The following is a 24,274-nucleotide window of genomic DNA, read 5'->3' on the forward strand; positions in this document are numbered from 1 at the left end:
CTGCTCACGCATGCGAGATAATATTCGCTGTCTCTGCATTTTAGACGACACAAAAGAGGATCCACCTGATCTTACTCACAGTGTATATAACTGCAATAAACTGAATAAAGTGCATTTTTATTAGTTCTAAAGGACTTTTGAAGAGCCTCCCCTAGGCTAAGTCTTAATAATAAAACACATCTAATACAAAATGAAATCTATCCTAATTCAAGTCATATATTTACAATTGTTTTAAATTCAAATGCACATATACAGTCCAGTGCAGTGCACAAGGCAATATCTCTTCCACTGCCACAGTAGGTACACTCACTCTTTATTAGCAGAGGTGATGGAAGTACGTGAAGGTTATTGCCTTTTGCTCACAACACTTTGACTGACGTGCATTTTATTGTTTTAGCAGCGAGGCCGTATTGATTAGAATGTATAGTGACAGCCTGCAGCAGAAAAACACAGGCAGCGAGGAATGAGGGAGTGGCTATAAACGCAGAAGCAAAGGAGAAGTGACACGGTGGCTCTCGTACCCCCGTTGTAGAGTTGAGCTCGGCCAGGATGAAGAAGACGTACTCCTGCCCCGCCTCCAGAGCTCGGTTCTCAAAGCCCCCATAGTCCAGCTGGTCCCCCAGGGTGAAGAAGGCCGGCAGCGTGGCAGGTGTGAAACGGGCCGTTATGTAAGCCCGCCGCAGGTCCACCTGCTTCTGCTGCCGAGAATCTTTCTGCTTTTGACTGATGTCTTTTAACAGCTGAGAGATGGCGAGAGGAGAAACAGAGAGAGGGGAAGACACAAACAGGAAAAATGAGACGTTCCAATACCAATGACTAATGTTTAAACACTGATATGGAATCAGAAAGGGTAATTGCTGCCAGAATACTCATCAAATCTTATTGTGTGTGTGTGTTTATGGGTATTTTCCTTCTCCCAGGAATATACATCAGAGGGTGCTGTCATTGTTGTGGTTCTCACCTCCTCTAGGTCCATTTCATCTGGACTCTTGAGGTGTCTGATGACGCCGCGGGCTCTTCTCAGTGGAACCACGACAACATACACGTTCCTGTGGGTGCAGAGGAGGAAAAACAACATGACACCAGGTGCACTGGTACAAAAGGAAACATGTCTAACTACTTTCACGATGTCTTGACAATAAAGACTGTATTTTCAACATCTTGTCGGATAGGTTATGTGGTGTTATCATCATGCCCCACACCTTTAGATATCATCTGACCTGAGTGCAGCAAGTCTAGGAAGGCCAACTTTTTTATACCAACATCTTTAACTCTATCTTACTTGACGGGGGAGCGATTCTCCAGCGACGGCAGGATTATGGTGACGGTGGTCTCTGTGTCACGGGTGTGGTCAATTTCAGGGCGGCGGATAGTAATTGGTGGGGAAGTCTTGGCGGAGATGCGATGGCGAAGGCCGCCCATGTTTCCCTCCGGAGCCGTGATCTTAAAGTCGTAGCTCGTGTCAGGCTGAAGGTTTGGGATGACAGCCTTTTTCAGACGAGCGTCTACCTCCATCTTCTGTCTGTTATACTCCACCTGGAGGAAGGGAGAAGGTGAGAACAATGGGTAAAGGCAAATATGCCTGTTTGTATAATGTACTGTATGTTTATAGACTGTACATTTGTATCAGTTTATCCTGGAAATTAACCTATTTTCAATTTCTATTTTAAAGTGTCAAGGATGTAAAACAATTTTGCCCTTTCAAACTCCCCCACCTTAACCTTGATTGACATTTTTGGAAGATATGGTTATTAGAAAATCTTGGAGTTGGATTAGAAAATATGCACTGCACATGTCTAGGCTTGGCTAAGCATAAAGACTGGAATCTAATGTGTTAAAGTGTAAGTTTTGCAGGTAATAGTTGTCATATTTTAGTATAATACATGTTTATTTCAATGTTTACTGCATAAAGCCAGCCCCCCACAGGTAAAACAACGGGTGGTAAAAAAAACACTTTTTCCACAGTTGCGGCTATTGTTCAAGTTCAAGGTATTGTTCAAACCTATAATATTGTGAGGTATTTTAACCAAAAGTATCGAAAAAGATTAGGGTATTTATAATTTATTAAAACATAATCTTAGACATAAGGCACCACACAGGTACATGCACACGCCATCGACATACCGTAAAGCGATAGGGGTTGCTGCTCTCTGGAAACTCCCAGGTCAGCAGAACACTGGTCTTAGTGGCCAGATTGACGGAAAAATTCCTCGGCACATCTGGGGAAGGAAGGAGAACCAAGAAAAACGGCGTCACACATGATGAAGCATTTTATTTCAACCAGCATCCCCCCCACTGCTTTCCTACTGCAAACCTGTAAAAATGTAAATGTCAGTCAGATGTGTTACTGGGAGAAGTATGCATGATGGTAAGGAGAATGGGCAGGTGATGAGGAGAGTGGATGGTAAGAGTTAAAGTAGAAATAACATTCAGACCGAGTAATGTGACATGCCACATTCTCAGAGTGTAAGGTTGTGTTTGTTAGACTCAGATTCAGCATGTCAGCAAAGGCTTTGGAAAAGGTGGAAGTGGAGGTCTATCAGTTAAAAAAAAAGCTTACCTGCAGATACAGCACCAGACCAGTTTCCCCCTGAATTCAGACTGAACACTTACCTTCCAAAAAACAAGCTGTATATCAAGTCCAGCATTGACTTTTACCTGAGGGTTTGTGATAAGCAGTGCTCTTGAAGCAAACATCCATTAACATTCAGCCTGCTTCCACTGGTGGTGAAGGGTAGGTGATGAAGGTATAAGTGAGTGAGTGGAGGAGATTGGGGGAAGTAGTCGTGTTCCCCTGGACTTTGCAGTTCTCGGCCTCTCCGAGGTTCACAGGTGAATGGCCAACCTGTAAGAACTGGCCCAGACTTCATTTAGTTTAGTGGTTTGTAGTGAAATCCATAGTAAAGGGAGCGGAGATGTGAAGCTGAACCAGTGCTTAGAAGAGGAAGGGGTGTTCCTGCGGCCTGAGGCCAGCCCTACCTGTTTCAAAGGCCAGGGTTCGGCTCACCAGATGTGGGCTGAAGGGGCCTGGCCCCGCCTTGTTGTGGGCTCTTAGCTGCACCACGTAGGCTGTGCTGTGATTGAGGCCCAGGATGGTGTAGCGGGATTCACTCGCTGGCAGCGTGATCAGCCAAGGGGGGGCAGTAGGGGCTGGTACTGCTGACGGGCCGGGGTCGGCAGAGGGTTTGGGGGCCGTGGCTTCTCTGTACGATAAGGTGTACTCTGTGATGTCACCATTGCACTCTTCCTGGGCAAGGGGCAACCAGGAGAACTGGAGGGAGCAGCAAGTGGCATTAACAAAGTCAGTTATTTTTGGGTATCCCAAGGGTGGGAACATGGGAACTTTTATCTCCTGCTGCACCATGTCTCCGTATCCTGCTCGGCTCTTAGCAGAGAGAAGAAAGACGTAGGAGGACCCCGGGGAGAGGTTTCTGATAGTGAAGTTTCTCTCGCGATTTGTGAAATTCACTGTGGTGTCTAAGGAAGTATTCTTTAGGCCAAACTGCAGGCGGTAACCCCTGATTTCCAGCGGAGCCCCCCGGCTATCAGAGCACTCCACTGGAGGAGCCCACCGCACCACCACTGACGGACCAGATCCTGGATGCACCCAAAGGGAGGGGGGGCCGGGCACTGCAAACAACAACAACAAATGGTAATGTATATATAAAACGTAGATCATGTAAAATGTTGTGGAAGAATTCGAATTGATTTAGCTGTTTATTTACTGCCTGCTGGTACAGCTTAATGGAGGATCTTCAGTGCGTTACTCAATCAATTGCACTGAACTGTATACTTGGCATATGCTTACCAATCCCCAGGGTCTGCACCAGCTTGGCTTTGCTGTGCGCTCCATCCCCTTTGGTGGTGTACGCTGCCACCGAGATGGAGTAGAAAGTCTCTGCTTTCAGACTTTCTAAAATGAGCTCCTGTGGGGGAACACACATAACAGAACTATTAAATACTGCTAACTTATTACTTTTAATATGAGACAATACACATACCTCTTGCTTCACTTCCTTTACAGTTATGCATTGGCTAAACAAATCTCCAGTGGTCAAATTGTCTCTGTGTAATCAATGTATTGGATGCATTGCGCTATAATAGTGCATTCATTCATAATAAAGCGCGGATGGGTTGTTTGCACTCTGCACTCACATATTGAGTCGAGTCATCCTCCTCCATCTTATCCAACAGATGAGACACACCCAGCAGGCAGCCAAGATAGATGAGAGAGGGAGTGAGTCAAAGGACAGAAAACAAAAAGGTGTGAGGGAGAATGTTAAATTATATAATAAATTAAAAATATTTAATTAATTCAGTTATGACTTCACCTGGGACTCGTCCAATAAGAGGTCTTTAATGCGGGGAAGGTTTCGTGATTCACCGCTCTCAGCACGGCCGAAATGAACTTGGTAGCCACGGATTTGTCCTTGCCGTAACCGTGGCAACACAGACCTCCAAGTGGCTCTGATCGCTGAGGAGTTGAGCGGCTGGAGGTCCACCTGACGAGGGGCTGCACCAGGAACTAAGCACACACAAATTCAGAATTAATTAAGTGACCAACAGTCGAGCCAGTAAATAATCAACTACACATTCAATACTGTTTAGGTCTGATCTATGGCTCTCACTCTTACCGTCCTCATTAGTTCTGCAGATCACAGCGAGGCTTTTGGGTCCAGTCCCCTCTGCAGTGAAGGCTGCCATGGAGATGTTGTACCAGCTCCATTTCTCCAGCCCCTCTAGCAATGTCTCCCCCTGCAGGGCGGGGATAGGAAGCCCCTTCCCCTCCAGGCCCTGACCTCCGCCTCCTGCCCCAGAAACCCTCTGGTATCTCAGCTCATAACCTGCCAACTCGCCATTGTGACCCTCCATTGGAGGCGGCCTCCAACTAACTCTCAGCGAGCTGGAGCTGGCACTCTGGCAGGACACACCCTCAGGTGCTGCTGAGGGCTCTGATTGGACAAGGGGTGAGGAGGGTAAAGAGTTTAGGAAAGATCCAAGAGAATGGGGTTGAAAAAGCAAGAGATAAGGATAAAAATGGAAACAATAAAAACTAAGGTGAACTGTTATGCCGGGGAAACAAGAGAGGCACAAAATGGAAGCAACCACATAATGTAAAAGCATATTGTTAGACTAAGAGACTAATGAAATAAACCAGAGACACCAGTATCGACCCTGAGTGGACAACTTAATTATACCCAAGGAAATTGTGCATCTGATACCCGATGATTATATTTGATCCTTTAGCCATAGCAAGTAGAAGAAAAGGAACTCAGATTTGTGAATCAAACAGATAAGTCTTTCTTTCTGAAGTGAGGATGTTAAGCTCAGTAAAAAGGAGAACAGACAAATACACACAATTCACAACATCAGCCCCCCCATGGTGGCATAATCCCTGAGGTTTGAGACTTTCCAGCTGACTAGGAGAAGGTTTTGGGCTTTACAAAAGGAAGAAAAAACACAAACTAAAACAGATCTCACACAGCGCTGAAAGGATTTAGGAGGCAGGTTTAGAAAATAAAAACGAAAAAGACCAGGAGCCTGGGAGGAAAGGCACTCAAACGGATATTGAAAGTCAGGTAAGAATGATAAATTGCGGACAAGAATTGAATCGGAAGTAGGCTAGGATATTTATTGTTACAAACAAGTACAGAAAGGAAGCCAAGAATCACACACCTTTATCATCACAGATCTGAACTGTGGGTATCACTCACCCTATATAATGTTACTTACTGTATAGAGCGAGCACACAGAACCACACAGCGCTGAGCACAGTCTTGTGCGTGTCTGGGAGTGTATAGCATGTGTGTATGTGTGGGAGTGTAATAGTCATAGCTGACAGGTTCAAGTATCTATCCACTCAGCCGTACAGCCACTGTTCTGTTAGCCTCGGGGGACAATCTAGATGTGCACCAAAGCTTGGCGATAACAAAGCGCACATAACCTCCCAGGGAAATGAATTCTACTGCATGAAATAGTCTGCTTATCTGGCACCTTCCCTTTCCTGAATCCCCCCACCACCAACTATAGGTCTCTTTCTTTTTGGGGGTGAAAAGAGACCCGCTAAAAGTGTTTAGCTCTATTTGTACTGATTGTGAACACCCAGTATGAATCTGTGTGTCTGTAAGTGATTGTTAATACTTGACAAAAACTTACCGCTGAGGCGAGAGCCACCATGAATTGAAGGGCTTCCTTTTTTCTCAACTTAATGTATTCTTTCTCTTGTATTTCAATTTTTCTCTGCATTTTCTTCTTGTTGGAAGATATGAAATGCCTCTATATGTCAGGGCAAAGAAGTATAACTTATTTGACCCTTATCAGGTATCAGTGTGCAGAGAAAAATAGAGAAAAAATAATCCATGTTCAGATAAAATACAGACTGGCTGACACTTACCTGACAACACTGCAAGCCAGCCACCATCCTTAATGCGGCTCACTTCTGGCTGCTAGCCAATAAGTGGCAGACAGTTTCGTCCTTTCAAAGACATTAGACACTGATAGAGTGGAAAAAGTGAAAGGAAGGTGAAAGAAGGAAGAGTGTAACATTAATCATTGCTCCATCTCCATCTGTCATGATGTTTTGGCTGTGTAAGAAAGCGAGAGGCTGAGGGGAGGAAGAAAGGCACAATCAAACTTAGATGGATGAATGAGAGGTGGGGTTGATAAACGAGATAGATGGAGAGATTTGAAGATGGGGTCCCAGATTTGACCAGGTCAGGATCTGATGTATTGTAACCTGTGTGTGTTGGTGTAGAGGACAAAATATTTGCATTGGATTTGTTCACATGACTGAAACATAATACAATTTACATGTGTGGCATCTGTGCATCCCTGCAGGTAAAGCAGGTGGACACAGTCAAATTGAGACGTACTGGCTTGTAATGTCCTCTGCACCAGCTCGTTGGTGAAAGCTCCGATGCCTTTGTTTGAGATGGCGGCCAGGGAGAAGGAGTACTCTGTGTTGGCTTTCAGACCCTCCACTGTGTACGAACTCCTCGGCCCGAATGTCAGCTTCTCCTATGAGAGGGAAGAGAGAGGAGCAGAGGACAGGACAAGAGGTTGGGATGAGTGAGAAATAAATTATCAAAAGAGATGAGACTGTCACCAGCAGACTCAGAGGCGCTGAACGATGGGGTTAATCTTTTAAACTTCCTTCTTTTATCTGTCCTCTCAATCCGCTCAGCAGAAAGGTTTATAAAAAGAGAGTTAGGGGTCTTACCAAGCTGCCAAACTTGACAGGTCTGTAGAGCAGTTCATAGTTGACGATGCCCTCCTTTGTGTAGGCAGGTTCCCAGGTCAGCTCAATGTGTGTGTCGGCCACCTTATTGACTTTAAACTTCCCCGGTTGGCCTGGGACTGAAGGAGACAGGACAAAAGAGTCAGACAGGAGTTTGGGTTATCTTTATCGGATTATTTTGAAGTCTTGTGGTGCACTTTGGTTTTGCACTGAAAGGTCCTTAAAAAAAAAGTGTATTTATAATCTTTTTACCACCATATACTATAATATTATGATCTGCCAAAGTTTTTGTGATACTGTTTATTTCACATAACACTCCAAAAATACATCTTTAAAGTTACTTCTTAAAAAAACGATTTTACTGGAAGGTTTTCTTATTTAAAACCACTTTTTATTGTGTTCTGTTTTACCTGGTGTTTTTCTTTTTCAAGATTCAAAGGTTTTATTGTCATATGCACAAAGCTACAGTGTAGAAATGGCAATGAAATTCTTCTGACCTCCAACAATGCAACATATATAATAAAATACAAAAATACAAAATAAAAAGTAGTGCAAAAAGTCTATATACACATGTCAATAGAATTGATATCCTAGTAGTACATTTTTACCTGACTAAATATCTGCCTCATTTGTGTGTTTTTTATAGTTTCTTTATGTCTTGCTTTGTTTTGAAAAGCACTTACTGTGTTTGGATAAGTGCTATTCTTCTGAAATAAGGTGTTGACATCAATACTATTAGTATAAGAATGGGAAATATGTTTCAAGGGAAATGTCACCGTCAGTCAAAGCTGATCAAACCTGTTGGAGACTGTGTGGGAGTGCAGTTTCGTTTTATAGTGTTGACATATATATATAATGTATTAATAAGCATGGTTGTTTTTCTTACTTTCGCCTTACTTACCTGACCTCAGGTATTTTAAGTTGAATAAAACATGTTGTACTAATTATTAATGTAATACTGGACACCCACTGATCCATAAATCTCTAAAACCTGTCTTTTCATGCCTTTTAAATATAATCTCTTTCCTTTTGTATGCTAGAAAATTGAAGACTTTTAAGAGACATCTGATGCCATAGCAGGCTACATGGAAATTAAAACAGTAATACCATCACAGTAATTATCTGTTGTCCCTCCCAACACATTAAACCTGCCACTTCACAGCAGCTGTCGCAGTGACACGGACAGCGCTGAGGTAAGAGGGACATTTTCGGCTATTAATCCCCGTTTTCTTTTCATGATTCTCCACACTTCTGTCCCAGTAGGTACAATTTATTCTGTTTGAAGTAGCCATATTTCCTGACAGGTTACTTGCTAAGCAAATCACAGAGGATTGACTCACAAACTTTACATACACCCAAATAAGCTACTTATCTTTGCTAACACACACACACACACAAATAATGAGTCATTTGTGCTCTGTTGCATGTGCACATCTGAAAAACAAACACTAACCTCCTGCACATAATTATTAAAGAACACTGGTTAGCCGTTATTCATGCACCAGCATGCACAAACAGCTACCGATGATTAGGTTTTACAGACACACATTCACGCACCTCCAGGCATAACTTTAACATGGACGGGATCTGAGAAGGGTCCGTCTCCTACAGAGGTGAAGGCGAGGACCTGGATGGTGTACGTCTCAGAGGTCACCAGGTTCTGGATGGTGGTGATCACGCTGTCCTGGACGTTATGGATCTGCCACTCATGCATAGGCCGGGACGGGTCCATGGTGTAGTACACACGATAGCCTTTCACCTAAAACATAGAGAAAACAGTTAAACAACTAAAACACAGTGTCAACTCTAATGGTATCCGACCCTCAAAAGAGACGTTACATTATCAAAATAGCTGACCACGGTAAATATTAAGAAAATCAATGATTTATTGACAGACTCCGCAAGCATAGCCTTACAATAGAGAAAGGTTGATGTAGACATTGCTGGAAGCAAGGAGAGCATCTAACCCTAACCCTTACCCCCGAAACCAGAGTGTAAGAAATACACATTTCCCAAAATAATCAAATGCACCCTGAATTTAAAAACATAACATAATGAGCAGGGAAAATGCAGGATTATTGCAAGAAAATCATATAATTCAAAGAAAGAAACCCACAATTACATTAACTTCTATATTATTATTATCTTTTGTATTATATTAGTTAACCTAGATGGTATGCCTACTTATCTTTTTATTATTTGAATTGACTATAGTATGTGATTTGTAATTTATTGATTACATTTTGCTCATATAAATCTTAAATAAAGATTATTTATTCATTATTATTGTTGTTGTTACTATTTTTATTATTATTATCGTTAGTTTCTAATATTTACTACCTTAACATGAATACACTTCAACAGTCTCTCACCAACATCGTCACAGAGCAAAGGTTTATTGTTTATTGTTTTTCTGTATTTTCTTAATTATTTTTCTTCTCAGTATTGCTAGACACTTTTGGCAATATTGTCCTTCATGCCAATAAAGAGTATTCAATTGAACTGAGAAAGGCCTTGTAACGGAGGTGATCTCTGGGGCCATAGATCTCGGCCTCCGTTACGGATTGTATAGCTTCGTTGGTGTTAGTATGTGGATTTGTTCCCTGGTTTTATTTTGAAAAGTGTTCCCCTTCCCGTCTTGTCTGTTGCTGCTGATTGTGTTCACCTGGTGCCCTGTGTTGTCTCCTCCCCCCTCACCTGTGTCTTGTTGGTTTGATTGGTCCTGTGTGTATTTAGGTTCTGTTTTCTTGTTAGTCTGGGTGTGTGGGAGATCCTTGTGGCTGCTGACTGTGTTCAGGGAGGACAGTCATATTGAGGCTGTGAATCATGTTGATATGAATAATAAATGCCCACACCGGGTTATATTTGAACTCTCTGCCTCCTTGCTTGGTCGGGCCGCTCAACGGTCAGGTTCACAGGCCTCTAGATGGAGTTTCTGGATTTGCACTGTATTGTAAGGTTATGAGTGACTGTACTGTATTAAATGATGTTCCACCCATAATGATCCATAATACTATCTTTCCTACCAAAGCCATCATTTCTCACAGCTAAGGTCATCACCTCCGTTTTATACTTAGGTCCAGATGGTCTTGTGGATTTGTTGGTTCAGTGTTTAGCAGAGGTCATTGTCACGAGGTGATTTCCCCACATCTCTTGCGCAGTTGACCCTGATAAACGAATCTCACTCTAAAGTTGACAACACCAGCTCCAATACAAGCTTTCATATAGTAAAGCGTCAAATATAATCACTGTACCTCCCTTAACCGTCCAGTGGGATTTGTTTATTGGTATTGAGATGTAATCCTGCTGCCATGCCCTTACTCTCCACCTCCATCACCTCTCATGGTATTACTCTTTAATATCTATAATCCCCACCCTCAAAAGTCTTGCATTTTTATGAACCCATATACAGTTATATGCTAGAAAAGGAAATAGGTCTCAAGAGGGATTGCTCTTAACTTAGAGCAGACAGTCCAATTACCTTTTCTTTCTTTAGAAGGTGGGAAAAGTAGCGAGGGAGTTACAGAAGGGAAATCTCTGGCAAGACACAATCCCTGCAAAAGACATGCACCTGCACAAAAAGCTCCCAATGGTGAATCTTATTAAGGCTTAAACGTTTTAACCTCCTGTGAGTCTTTGCGAATTTTGAAATGTTTACAGTGCATAGTACGAGAGGGTAAAGGTCATTCAGTTTGAAAAGACTAGAATGTTTCCTTTCCTTCAATGTGTTGTAGCCAATAGAAGCAGGAGTGATACATACTGTGTTCACCTCTGCATGGGAGGCAGTCGCAATTTCTGCAGGCTCACACTACCTGTTAGCATCTGGCATCTGTTAGCATCTAGCTCTCCTGCTTACAAACTTTTAGCCATCCCTGCTTATACAAGTAGTAGTTTTAGTTGTCTGCGATCTTCGTAGGCCTACCTGTGAGTACGGCTGTACTGAGGTGTTTTTCCTCCGGAGACGTCGCGAAGAGACGGAGCGGCTCCACCTGTTGCTGCCTGCGATCTGCGATCTGCGGAGGCCTGCTCCCACCTGTAGAGTACGGCTGTACTGGAGAGGTTTTTACCCCGGAGACGGAGCGGAGAGACGGAGCAGCTCTACCTGTTGCTGCCTGCGATCTGTGATCTACGGAGGCCTGCTCGTCGCGAAGAGACGGAGCGGCTCCACCTGTTTGCTGCCTGCGATCTGCGATCTACGGAGGCCTGCTCCCACCTGTAGAGTACGGCTGCACTGGAGAGGTTTTTACCCCGGAGTCGTCGCGGAGAGACGGAGTGGATCCACGCTTCGGGCTTGGCCTGCTTCCACCTGGCGTGTGCTGCTGTACGGAGGAGGATTTTACCACGGCTGGGGCCTGCTTTCCACCTGTCCTGGTTCTGCTGTCGCAGAGGCCTGCTTTCACCCCGGGGATACCACGCTGCTGCTTTCGCCTGTCCTTTGCTGCTGTGCTGATTTTGCTCCAGGAACATCGTGGTTCCCTGGTCTGGGAAAATGGCCCATATCGGGATTCTGCTGTGCCTGTTAACTATTTTGGACTATGAGAAGATCTCTAGTCATTCTGAGGAGTCTACTGGATTCAGGTCTGTTCTGCCACCCGCAGTGGGCATCCCCTGCAAAGGTTCGGATGTGTTACACAAACAATTACCGGTTGCCTTGTCACAGTCAATCTGCTCGACAAAATATGTTTGTCTTTTTTGTTTTCCTGCGATGATGGTTCTTCAGGACTGCTTCTTAAGCTCTAATTACACTCTCGCAGACTTTTCCGGTGATTCTAAAGTAGATGACAATGTATGTGTGTCGCTTAAGAGGAAAAGATGCCTGGTTTTGTTGTTGTTATTACTGTCAGGAAAGGTACAACCTAACCCTGGTCCGCCCAGTAGTAGTAGTCAGATTGCTACTCCTGCTGATTTTAAAGCTAGGTCTGGGTTGGGTTTCATCCACTTGAATGTGCGCAGTCTGTTAGGTAAACTAGATTTTGTCCGTATCTGGGCGAGCTCGACTGACGCTGACGTCATTTTTTTATCAGAAACATGGCTAAACAAATTTATTTTGGCCTCTGACATTGCCTTAAATGGTTTTAATGTGTATCGTACCGACCGGCCTAATAAAGGTGGTGGCGTTGCCATTTATGTTAAGAATAAGTTCAGTGTAACCGCTGTAGTTTCCAAATCTATCAGTAAGCAATTTGAATTTTTAGCCTTAAATATAGAAGTGGCAAAGGGTCAACAGGTCATGGTCGTGGGCTGTTACAGACCCCCCTGAGCTGTCAAAGACTCCTTGTCTTCGCTAGCAAATCTTTTATCGCAACTAGACTACAAGGAAATAGTGCTACTTGGAGATTTTAACTGGGACTGGTTAACTGCAGTGTCAGAGGATTTTAAAAACCTTTGTATCTCTTTAAATGTGACTCAGATTGTTGACAGTCCTACTCGCCCTAATATTAAGTCCCCAAATAAATCCTCCCTAATTGATCTCATTTTAACTAATGTTCCCTATAAATACTCAGCTGTGGGAGTATTTGCGAATGATCTGAGTGACCACTGTGTTGTAGCCACAATTAGGGACACTAAGGTCCAAAAGGTTAAACCTCGTATTATCATCAAGAGAGACATAAAACATTTTGTGGAGCAGGGTTTTGTACATGATCTGTTTGGGTTTGATTGGGGAAAAATCGATTTGTGTGCTGATGTTGAGACTGCATGGTCTTATTTGTATCTTGTTTTTATGGAAATTATAGATAGACATGCACCCCTGCGTAAATTTAGAGTGAAGGGACGAGACAATCCTTGGTTTTCTGCTGAATTATCTATTCTCCTACATGAGAGAAACAAGGCCTGGGCAAAGGCTAGGAATTCAGGCTCAGAGGTAGAATGGCTGCGTTTTAGGCAGCTAAGAAATAGCTTCACTTCACATGTCAAAAGTGCTAAATCTAAGTATTATCTGTCAGTTACCACAAATAACCTGAACAACCCTAGAAAATTCTGGAAAGCCATAAAATCGATATCCACCGGTGATATCCGTAATGAGCTACCTCCGTGCCTTACCACAGTATCTGGCACTATATCGGATAGGGCCACCATACTAAATTGTTTTAATGAGCATTTTGTGTCCTGTGGCTCTCTGTTTCATTCTGTTTCTAATTCTGCTTCTGTGAACACCACAGTCGGTGACTCAGAACAATGTGGTCTGGAAAACCCTTTCAGTTTTACTCCTTATACTGTTGATGTTGTTCGTGAAGTCTTAACCAAGCTAGATCCTAAAAAGCCGGCTGGTCCGGACAACGTAGAACCTTTCTTTTTAAAGATAGCTGCAGATGTTATTGCTCCACCTCTTACTACTCTTTTTAACCTCTCTCTCAGCACGAACAAAATCCCAAAAGTATGGAAGTCAGCTTATGTCCTGCCACTACTAAAAGGAGGGGAGGCCACCTTATTAAACAATTATAGACCCATCTCTAAATTGTCAGTTCTGGCCAAGGTTCTTGAACGCCTAGTGAGTGAACAGGTAAAGGTGTTTTTATGTAACAATGACATCCTGTCTAAACATCAGTCAGGCTTCAGAAAGCAACATAGCACCATCACTGCCACAATGAAAGTGGTAAATGATATTACGAGTATTTTAGATAATAAGCAGAGTTGTGCAGCTCTATTTGTTGACCTATCCAAAGCTTTTGATACCGTCGATCATCGTATTTTGAAGCAAAGGCTGGTCAGTATAGGCATGTCCAGCCATGCAGTAGGGTGGTTTGTGAACTACCTCTCTGAAAGGTCCCAATGTGTTCAGTTTGATGGGCTGTCTTCTGAGTGGTTAAACATCACTAATGGTGTACCACAAGGTTCAGTTTTAGGTCCGCTATTATTCTCTATCTATATTAATAGTTTAGGTGAAAATGTCGAAGGAGCAACCTTACATTTTTATGCGGACGACACTAGAGACTGCTTTGGATATTGTAACTACGCAAGGAATACAACTTGAAGTGGTTACCTGTTACAAATACTTGGGTATCTGGCTTGATGACTGTCTCACTTTTAAACTTCATGTCAATAACCTGCTTAAAAAGCTGAGGGTTAGGCTAGGTTTCTTTTACAGAAATAAGTCCCGTTTCTCGCTTGAGGCCAGGAAAAGGCTAGTCACTGTGACCTTTTTACCTGTGCTGGATTATGGTGATTTGTTATATATGAATGCACCTGCCAATTACCTGAGCAAGTTAGATGCTGCGTATCACAGTGCACTGAGATTTTTGACAAATTGTAAAGCACTTACGCATCACTGTACCCTGTATACCAAGGCGGTTATGCCATCACTTACTGTACGGAGGCTCAGTCACTGGTACTTTTTCATTTACAATGCCATGTTGGATAAACTACCATTTTATATCTGCTCCCTGATCTCTCTGCGAATTGAAAGTACTTATTGCCTGAGATCGCATGCTGTGGTTTTATTAAATGTGCCAAGTGCTAGGACTGTCTTAGGGAAGAAAGCTTTTAGATGTGCAGCTCCACTAACATGGAACAGTCTGCAAAAAGAATGGAAAATTACCAAGCTAGTACCACTACATGTTTTTAAAGCTCGGTTGGATGCTACAAAATCAGATGCTGTTGGTACCTGTACATGTGGTTAAATATGTAAATTGTAATCCCTGTACATTTTGCTGTATGATGTCCTTTTGTTGTTCTGTTGTTTATGTTTTTATGTCTTCTTGTGGAACTTACTGCTGCAGGTCTCCCTTGAAAAAGAGATCATTGATCTCAATGGGATTTTACCTGGATAAATAAAGGTTTTGAATTGAATTGAATTGAAATCAATCACTGTAGGAGCCCCCCAATGCCAAATCATTGTGCAGCAGGAGAACAGCAAACATAAGCACAAAGGCATGACCATATTTTAATGTTAAATTGTAGTGATAAATAGTAAAACATGTAAAAAATGAGGAACTTGATGATCATATTCACTGAATGTTGCCTGTCTTCCAATAGACTTAAATGGTAGATGGACTTTACTATTTTGGCGCTCAGTGTCTGTACACTACATGCCAACATTCACAAACACACACAAACAAAAAACACACACACACACACACTCTGATGGCAGCGCTGCCATAAAAAGGGGCCAAACTGCTCATCATCTAATCTAATGCTCATTTACACACAGTCACACACCAACAGCTGTTCCTTCGGGAGCTATTTATGGGTTTAGTATCTTGCCCACACTTTTACTTTCTAAATTACTATAGATATCGTTATAATATTGTTATTGTGAATTCTCTTGGTCATGTAGTGAAATCTGATATCTGGACAGCCAAAGCAGTTTTTTTCAGAACAGACAGGATTTTAGTTGATCACCAGTGAATTTGATGCAGAAATGTAGCACCAAGTTAAGAAAGTTTTTTCTGTTCGGCAGGAAAATTTAAATGTTTGTTTTCTATTACTGATAACAGATCAAAATGATAAAAGGGTCAGTCCTCCACCCACCTGTCCATTGGGTTCCTCCGGCTCCTCCCAGCGGACCATCACAGTGTTCTGAGATATAATGTGTGCCTGGACGTTTCGGGGCGGGCTGGCCGGGGCCTGCTCCCCTGTGCGGGCATCCACACGAGTAGAGGAGGGGCCCTGGCCGATGCTATTGAAGGCCGACACTCTGATTTCATACTCAGTGTTGGGGTAGAGCCCTCCGATGCTGTAGCGGGTGGTGGTGATGCTGTCCACCGTCTCGTACTTGCTGTCTGGCCCCTTGGCTCGGTACTGGATGATGTAGTAGGAGACGGGGTCTGGGTTTCCAGAGTCCCAGGTGATGGTCACACTGGTGGCGGTGGTCTCTGTGACTATGGGGGTACCAGGAGGCTTTGGCAAAGCTGGGGATTAGAGAGAGGCAAGAGGAAGAGAATTACATGACTTACTATGAACCCTGTATTGTTTTTTGTCCATTTGTACATTGTTCTGTTTATTTGTAAATATCTCAGTGATATCTCATCCTACTTATCTGTACTTTATAAATATAAATGTTATGCCAAATATGCATATGTATCTATGATACTAGACTGCATTTTGTTGAACAAGTACTCACTGTGTGAAATGACAAAGTTACATTTAGTATAATCTGAAATAACTTTTTGAGAATAAACTATTGACAGGGCTATCCTCAACTATACTGGTTCTTCGTAGACTAACAATCAACAGTTTTGTCGACTAACTTATTCGTTGATATTATCAAATTCGTATAACTTAATTTGTCCACAAAAATCCTGCAAAAAGCACCACTGAAATTATTGTGTGAATCACACATGTGTACAAATGTATTATGAACAAATGAACTGAGGTATCTTATAAGACCAAAGCAACCAATGGCCAAACTAATTGTGTAAGAGAGTAGGTGTATTTTCGTTCAATGATAGTATACTAAATGCCCTCATAATAATAGGGTTGCCTTAATTATATTTAATATGAAAAATTGTTCATGAAATTACGGCGCAGATTAGCTTGGCAGAAGTGATATTTGACATGCACACATTTTAAAAACATACTGTTTATCAAATAAAAAGTGTCTCTTTTACACAACAAAGCAAAAACTGAGGCACTTTTTTCAAACAGCTTTCTCTCTCTGAGGGCCGACATGATTAATTGTGTCACTGGAGCGGCTCTTACTTTTCACTAAGACCTGAGCGGTGGCCTCGATGATACCCAGGCTGCTCATGGCCACACAGGTGTAGTTTGCAGACTCTCGGACTCCGTTGAGCTCCAGCACGTTGCGTCCGATGGGCATCTCGTCCTCCGTGGTCAGGTCCTCGGTGCCCAGCATCCACTTGACGTAGGGCATGGGCGAACCCACGGCCACACAGGTGATGTTGACGCTCCCTCCTGGCATGATCTCATGGTTGGAGGGGAGGATGGAGAAACGAGGGGGCACACGGCGCACTGGGAAAGGAGGAGAGTCGGGTAGAAAAGGAAGGGGGGGGGGGTTTGGGGGGTGAGGTTGGGGTTCAAGAAAAGTGGGGAAGGGAGTGAGGAGAAGAAAGGCAGAGAAAAAGAAGGAGGGGGAGGGGGAGTGAGGGAGAGAGAATCAGAGAGAAAAAAGAGAGCCAGGCAGAAAGCAAGATGGAGATTGAGAGAGAAAGTAAGGGCCAGAAAGATAAAAAGAGAGAGGAAAGAGAGGAGAGGTAACAGGAAGGGGGAGAATGAACTTCAGGGTTTTTACAGAAAATTACAAAGGGATATTTCAAGTTTAGTCCCAATTACTTTATGGTAATGATGATTCAAACAGAAAGACACAAATCTAGTGTTGAGCTCGACCATTCAGTGAGCTGCCTAACAAATAATATAGTGACAAACTCTTGAGTATCAATTCAACCAGGACATGAAACCTATAGTCAGTTTCTCATAAAATAAATGGTTTTCTTACTGGGTATCATTTAGTTAAGCAGAAAAGTAAAACTTTCTGATTCAGGTTTTTCAGTATATATTTGTATTACCATTAAAAATCCTCCTCCAAGCAGTGACTAAACCAGTTAAACTTCACCAGAAATGTCAGTGAAAAACTTCACTTCATTGAGATTTCTGTGCCTCGAGGTGCTTCTGAATTATATGGGCTCTTTTTAAAGAGTGTATGCATCATGGGGTCGATCAATAGGCCCTGCCAGCTATTTGTGTGCCCATAAGAAGAACAACTAAAGGGCCAAGTTATATCCAATACTGCATCTGCCGGAGCTTGGTTGACTATATATTAGGGAGAAATGTATTGAGAGACTGAACTCATAGGTCACTTGCATGCCTGGGCGACTCAAGAGGGATAAAATGGTGGAGAAACACAAAGAAGAGAACGAAGAACTGAAGACTGAGAGGAGAGAAAAGCCAGACAAGAGCAGGAGAGACAGACAGAGGGATAGAATAAGTACAGATAGAGAGAAAGAAAGATAGAGACAGAAAGAAAGAGGCAGCTCTGCTTCTCTTCCAGACAATGATAGGCAATGTAGCAAAAGACAGCCACATTGTACAACAAGATACTGTACAATACATAGGATTCATAACTGATACAGTGTGTAATCAAATGAATTGGAAATGTGGACAGGAGTGGTTTAAGGGGTTCTAAAAGGGTGTTGTGGCAATTACAGAGTGATCATTGGCAACACTTAGTAAAGAACACCAAGACAGCATGAAGAGGCAGAACAGGAAAGAACGAGTGCGAGCAAAAAGAGAGATATGTGAGGTAGTATGTGCATGTTTATAAGTTAATAAACTTATGTACATGTGTCTGTCGCTCCTACACATCAGGGTGCAGACAGAATGCAGAGGAAGAAGAGAAAAAAGGGGGAGGAAAAGGGAGGGACAAAGACAGGGAAGTGGAGATAAAGAGAGGGTTAGAAGAGGGTTTTAGGGGAAGGAGGGAACAAGGGGGAAGAAGAGAGGAGCGAGAAGAAGAAAACACATGGATCTATTTAAAAACAGCTATATACCAGAGTCAGGCCCATTCAGAAAGTAAGGTGCTTCAAAAGTAAGAGAAAAAAGACCAGAGAGAGATCGGATGTTTAGAGAACAGAGGAAGAAAAACCCCAGGGTCACAACACAGGAAATAGAAAGAGACAGAGAGAGTAACGGACAAACATCTCTGCACGAGAGAAAGAATGAAAGGGAAGGCAAACAGAGAGCAGAAAACATAGTCCAAAAACTAAGCTCAACACCACGAAGCTTTTACGTATAATAAAGCATAAAACAGCAAATGTTCTAGTACAAAAACGAAAAAAGTGACTCAAAAAAACCCTAGAATACCAAAACAAGAGGTTTTTTTTGTATTACTTGAAAATCCAGTAGTAATTCTAAAATATATAACAAATTAAAAAGAAATAATGTAAAAAAAGAAAAAGAAAAAAGGGTACATTTGCTGCATAACCTCCACTCCTAAATCTGTAACATCATTACTTGGAATCTTCATGGGCCACTCCCCCCTACTCAAAGAATCTAGAGACAATTGGATAGAAGTTAACATTTTTTGCATGATTTCAACAAATTGCTAAAGAAACAAAACTTAAATAATCGCAAGATACCCAGAATTGGATACAGAAGTTGAAGACAAGAAAGAGACAAAAACAATTAGATCTGTTAGAAAACAGACATGATTAGGCAGGCATCTCCTCATCTGAGCATGCTGTTCAGACAGACAGATAGATATATAGACACACAGACGGACACACAGACACACAAGTAGCATGTGCAAGGCAGCATGACACATCACAATCACTTTAATCCATTCAGTTATTCAAAAAACAACTTAAAAAACACAATAATTAAGCATATGGAATTGTTTAGTCATTTGAGCAACAACAGGGTGAAGGTGAAGACTCATGATGATTGGTTAGTAATTTAGAAAATAAGAGACTGACGAATCTACGACGGAGACAAAGCCGAGTACCTTACAATAAAGGGAGCTCATAATAAGGGATAATCCTCCTCATGCTCTCAGAGCCTTTAGATTTAAGTTCATCGAGCCGGGCCCCATGATTTCCCTCCATTTTCTATACAGTGTTTGAGAGCCAGGAGCTTCAATCTTTATTAGCGCGGCTATCATTAGTCCCGTCCTCTGCAGGGAGTCTGGAGGCTACAGGCAGAGACCTTGGCACAGCCATAAGGATTACCGCTGCATCTCAGCTCTGCTTATACCCGTTCAGCACCGTCACTGAGCTGACATTTACGCAACACCATCCAGTCTGTCTCAAGGACACCACTTTCATTATCCACTGTAATAAGAGGGAATCATTAATATCCCCTCGATATCTAAAAATGAGAATGGGTATGATTAATTTCAAATGTCAGTCAATAGAGCCGTATCGGAGTGTTTGGTGAAGATAGCAACGGCCAGAGATACAGCACAGGCTGTGTTACAGCTGGGATATTGTTATACCTATAATATATTGATAGTTAAGGGTGATGAAATACAGCATGAAAAATACTCTGTGACAACTACAATTCCTGGGCTGACAATAAATCTTGTATAAAAGTAATTTATAAAAGTTTAAAAAGTGATTTGTAGTATTGGTGTAAAGTAAAAGCAATGAAGCTAAACAGTTTGATGTGAGATGGAAAAGGGACACAGGAAAAACTATAATAAAAAAAACTACATATACTTTAACTCATCCTTATTTCATTTTTTTAAATTTAATTTGTATATATTTGTCTCTGTTACCTAAACATCTTAATCATTATTTGGAATGGGGTATACAACAGTAATTTGTATAAATACACCTTATACTTCTCTTTTTACTTACTTTCTGCAATGTAACTACAAGTAAGAAAATAGTCACAATTGACCAAATAAGATAATTGTACTATTCATTATTTTATAATTGCAAAATTGATATTGATCAATGAATTTTTACATTTGATTGTTGTAAGTGGTAAACTCGAGCTTTTTAAAAGAACTTCATATACTTTTGCGTAGTTTGAGCTATAAAGTGTTTTTATAAGAACTAGCAACAATAGTATATAGTCAGTTCATTGCTTGAGTGAATATAATGAGTTACTCTCCACTACAGGTGATGTGACGGTTCTCATCATATGGGGTTCATGGCATGAATCTGGCTAAGATGCTTCTTTTAAAACCTGCGCAGCACATATAACACAAATTGTATATAAAGTGTGTGTGCAACATTTCCACTCAATGCAACAAGTGCAGGACTGCAGCAGATGTGATGGAATGGGAGCTGAGACACAATGTAACACATGATGCTAGAAAAAATAAATAAAAATAAACAGTCAGCAGCCAGACAAGACAAGACAGCAAGTTCAATAATATCACGATGCGAGCGTATCAATAGGCGTGAACACACACGGTGCCATGCTCCTGTGTCAGTCTGTCAGTCAACAGACATGCAAGCGGTACTCCTTTCTCTTTCTCTCTCACTCACTCCTTCCATGCAAACATCGGCTCCTTTTAATCTTCCAATTCTTGGGTCTCCATGACAACAAGATCATACCATGCAGAAAACATTGATCGGGGAGTGAAGGCAATACCAAGGGTTCTGCACACAAGGCCTCACAATGCAGTCAATGCAGTCAATGCACTCTGCTGCGTAGGCAGACCACTTCATCACCGTAGCAGCTTTAGAGAAATCAACTCGCTTCATTTTTGGAGACAATATCATTTCACTTCAAATCTACTCCGGTGTCCTTAAAATGTCGTTTTTTTTTCTTTTTTGTTTCTCTCTGTTTCAATAAGTGAAGCTTTCTGAAACAAAGGAGTAACAAAAGAAAAGAAAGAGCACACCAACCTTCTCGAAGCTCTGAGGGATGAGAGGGGGTTGATGCAGTACACAATGACGTGAGGGGGGAGAGAGAGAACGGGGAAACACAGAGAGAATAAAAACGGCCAGCGCAAAGCCACTCGCTCCACTGCATCACACACACTCACCAACGCTCACACGTTGCATACACACTTCTTAAATAGCTTAACATAGAAACTAGAACTTCATTGGTCGTGTTCTTTCAGAAATAAGCCAATGATGCACCAGCACCCACAGTGCAGAGGCTACTATCCGTTAAACAGGGACCATGTGGGTGCAAAATGGCGCCAATATTGATAACATATTTAAGAATAATTTATATTTTCCAATTTCATCCTAATCTCCAATCAAGTCTGTGCATCTCTTGTGCATCATCTTCCTCTAAATCTGCCTCTTGTACAGAAGCCATTTTAGTAGACAGGTCAGTGATGTTTCCATGCAGTTAAACCAAGGTGTGTCCCCATGATCAATTTGATCCCACTGGGGGGGCTCGCACCGAGGTTTAAGGAGGGCTTGTTAAGGGTGATTGTGAGAAATAGCAAACAACAAGGTCAACATATATTGTAGACAATGGATGGGTTAGTAATACTTGTTTAAAAGCATAGACATGAAAAAGGCTTTATTATTATCCAAAGTGCACCTTCATATTTCTGTATGTGCGCGTGTGTGTGTGTGTGTGTGTGTGTGTGTGTGTGTGTGTGTGTGTGTGTGTGTGTGTGTGTGTGTGTGTGTGTGGGTGTGTGTGTGTGTGTGTGTGTGTGTGTGTGTGTGTGTGTGTGTGTGCGTGCGTGCGTGCGTGTGCTTGTGCGTTTCTGGGTTCAGGTCCTACCTCGCACATAAAGGTTGGCCGGGGACGAGTAGCGCACGCCCTGAGAGTTGGTGGCCACACACTCGTACTTCCCTTGGTCCGTTTCCTCGCTGTTCTCGATCTGTAGCGCTCCTGCAAGACAGAAATCAACAAAGATAGAGAAAAAGAAGAAAGGAAAATATGTCAGGATGAGTTTTTCTCAATGTATTTCTGCTGACTTCCTCTGCATCCTCTCTTGTTTGAGGTGTGTCGGTTATGTTTTGACCCTGGGGTATGCTCCTATTGCTTCCTATAAAGTCAGCGTTGTTGTTTTATCTGTGAGGAAGTGTCTGGATTGGCTGTGCTCTCAACTAGCTGGAGTATTTTTAAGAGAGCCATTTACTTTTTCATGATGGCAACACATTCAAAGTTCCTTCCGAAAAGTTAGGGAGCCGAATACAAGTCTCAACATGACTTTTTATAAACTTAGATGACACCCGAAGGACCTTTTGTTTTATAAGCTATGATTTCTCTCCTACAGCTGGCTCACTGCTGCCATGAAGAAAGTCTGTTCCATTTTCTGCAAGATTTATCCGACGGCAGCAACCTCAACTTCTCAACTTCATTCTTTTACTTCCTCAATTGTTATACTCCTACCCCGGCCCCATCCTGATAAACAGTGTCTCCCTGAACCTGCTATAATTACACACAACGCTCCTCAGGTACTATTCTGTGTCACAGAGTGCTATTCTTACTTCTGTTTAGTTTTCTTTCTTTCTTTTGAATTACCAGCAGGTTTGTTTTTTTCCTTTTTGCTCTGGCATATTCATCTCATCTGAAACTGACTTTGACATGAAGCCTGAGGAGGAAGCACAAAATCATGGATTACACTCTGCTGCAGGAGGAGAGGAAAAAGACAAAAGTCAAAACTCAGATCACACACACACACACACACACACACACACACACACACACACACACACACACACACACACACACACACACACACACACACACACACACACACACACACACACACACACACACACACACACACACACACACACACACACACACACACACACACACACACACACACACACACACACACACACACACACACACACACACACACACACACACACACACACACACACACACACACACACACACACACACACACACACACACACACACACACACACACACACACACACACACAGCTAGTTTAAGAGTGACACAAAGCACAGTGTTTTGTATCAGATCTCATGTGAGATAAAAGGGTTCTGACTTCTAAGAGCTGTATGGAGATATAAAAAGAAACAGAAGATAGTATGCTCTGCACTTTCTCACACACACACAGAAGTCAAAGAAGTTCCGATGTTTTACTTCAGTAGAAGAAGCAATACCACAAGGTAAAAACACTCAATTAGAAGTACAGCTTTCTGAGTCACAAAAATAATAGTTTATAGGTATAATGATCTAATATAGGCTACATTAAATAATTATGCATAGCGGTCTCTTTAAGACTATAAAATCATTATACATATGTTATATAACTGCATTATTATTCATTCATTAACATGCCAGTAGGATTTGTACACTGGTTGTGTTAAGTTCCACATTTTAAGGGGAATTTCACTGCGATTACAGCAACAACTGAATTTGTCGCAATATTATTGTTGTCTTTTGTTAGCAGTAGAAACAATGAATACCTCAAGATATAACAATTACAATAAATAAATAATATATTGGTTGGTGTAATTTGGCTGCTTGTTTTTGTTATTTTTCTACAACTACTAAATCTAACACTTAAGCTAATCAACCTATTAGCTGCTCTCCAGCACTGTATTCACGTCAGTGTGTTATCCTAATGGCAAAAAAAGCTTTTAAATATAAATTCTTAAAGATCCGGCCAGTTAAGCTCTAAAAGATTCCACAGAGAGAGACAGTGTGTGTGTTTGTGTGTGTTTGTGTGTGCCTGTG

At 42.0% G+C, this 24,274-nt stretch overlaps 1 protein-coding gene across 10 annotated transcripts in view; it reads right to left on the minus strand.

Moving 5' to 3' along the window:
- LOC117532742 (receptor-type tyrosine-protein phosphatase S-like) overlaps window positions 1–24,274 on the minus strand; it is an 81,006-nt gene that overhangs the window by 18,127 nt on the left and 38,605 nt on the right. For 5 of the 10 annotated variants that reach the window (XM_034196206.1, XM_034196204.1, XM_034196205.1 and 2 more), the window contains exons 6-17: window positions 22,331–22,441; window positions 21,490–21,501; window positions 18,474–18,488; window positions 16,877–17,146; window positions 15,707–16,086; window positions 8,795–8,996; window positions 7,220–7,356; window positions 6,873–7,017; window positions 2,125–2,219; window positions 1,283–1,536; window positions 962–1,049; window positions 522–740 (exon numbers count right to left, since the gene is read on the minus strand). In XM_034196206.1, the coding sequence (XP_034052097.1) occupies window positions 522–740; window positions 962–1,049; window positions 1,283–1,536; window positions 2,125–2,219; window positions 6,873–7,017; window positions 7,220–7,356; window positions 8,795–8,996; window positions 15,707–16,086; window positions 16,877–17,146; window positions 18,474–18,488; window positions 21,490–21,501; window positions 22,331–22,441 (1,928 nt within the window). Of the gene's footprint in view, window positions 1–521; window positions 741–961; window positions 1,050–1,282; window positions 1,537–2,124; window positions 2,220–2,979; window positions 3,631–3,808; window positions 3,927–4,155; window positions 4,183–4,331; window positions 4,526–4,634; window positions 4,953–6,872; window positions 7,018–7,219; window positions 7,357–8,794; window positions 8,997–15,706; window positions 16,087–16,876; window positions 17,147–18,473; window positions 18,489–21,489; window positions 21,502–22,330; window positions 22,442–24,274 lie in introns of all 10 variants that reach the window. The other 5 variants (XM_034196210.1, XM_034196208.1, XM_034196211.1 and 2 more) reach the window with 3 other exon arrangements.

The sequence above is a fragment of the Gymnodraco acuticeps genome, unplaced genomic scaffold (assembly GCF_902827175.1).
Source record: "Gymnodraco acuticeps unplaced genomic scaffold, fGymAcu1.1, whole genome shotgun sequence".
In the NCBI taxonomy this organism is placed as follows: domain Eukaryota; kingdom Metazoa; phylum Chordata; class Actinopteri; order Perciformes; family Bathydraconidae; genus Gymnodraco; species Gymnodraco acuticeps.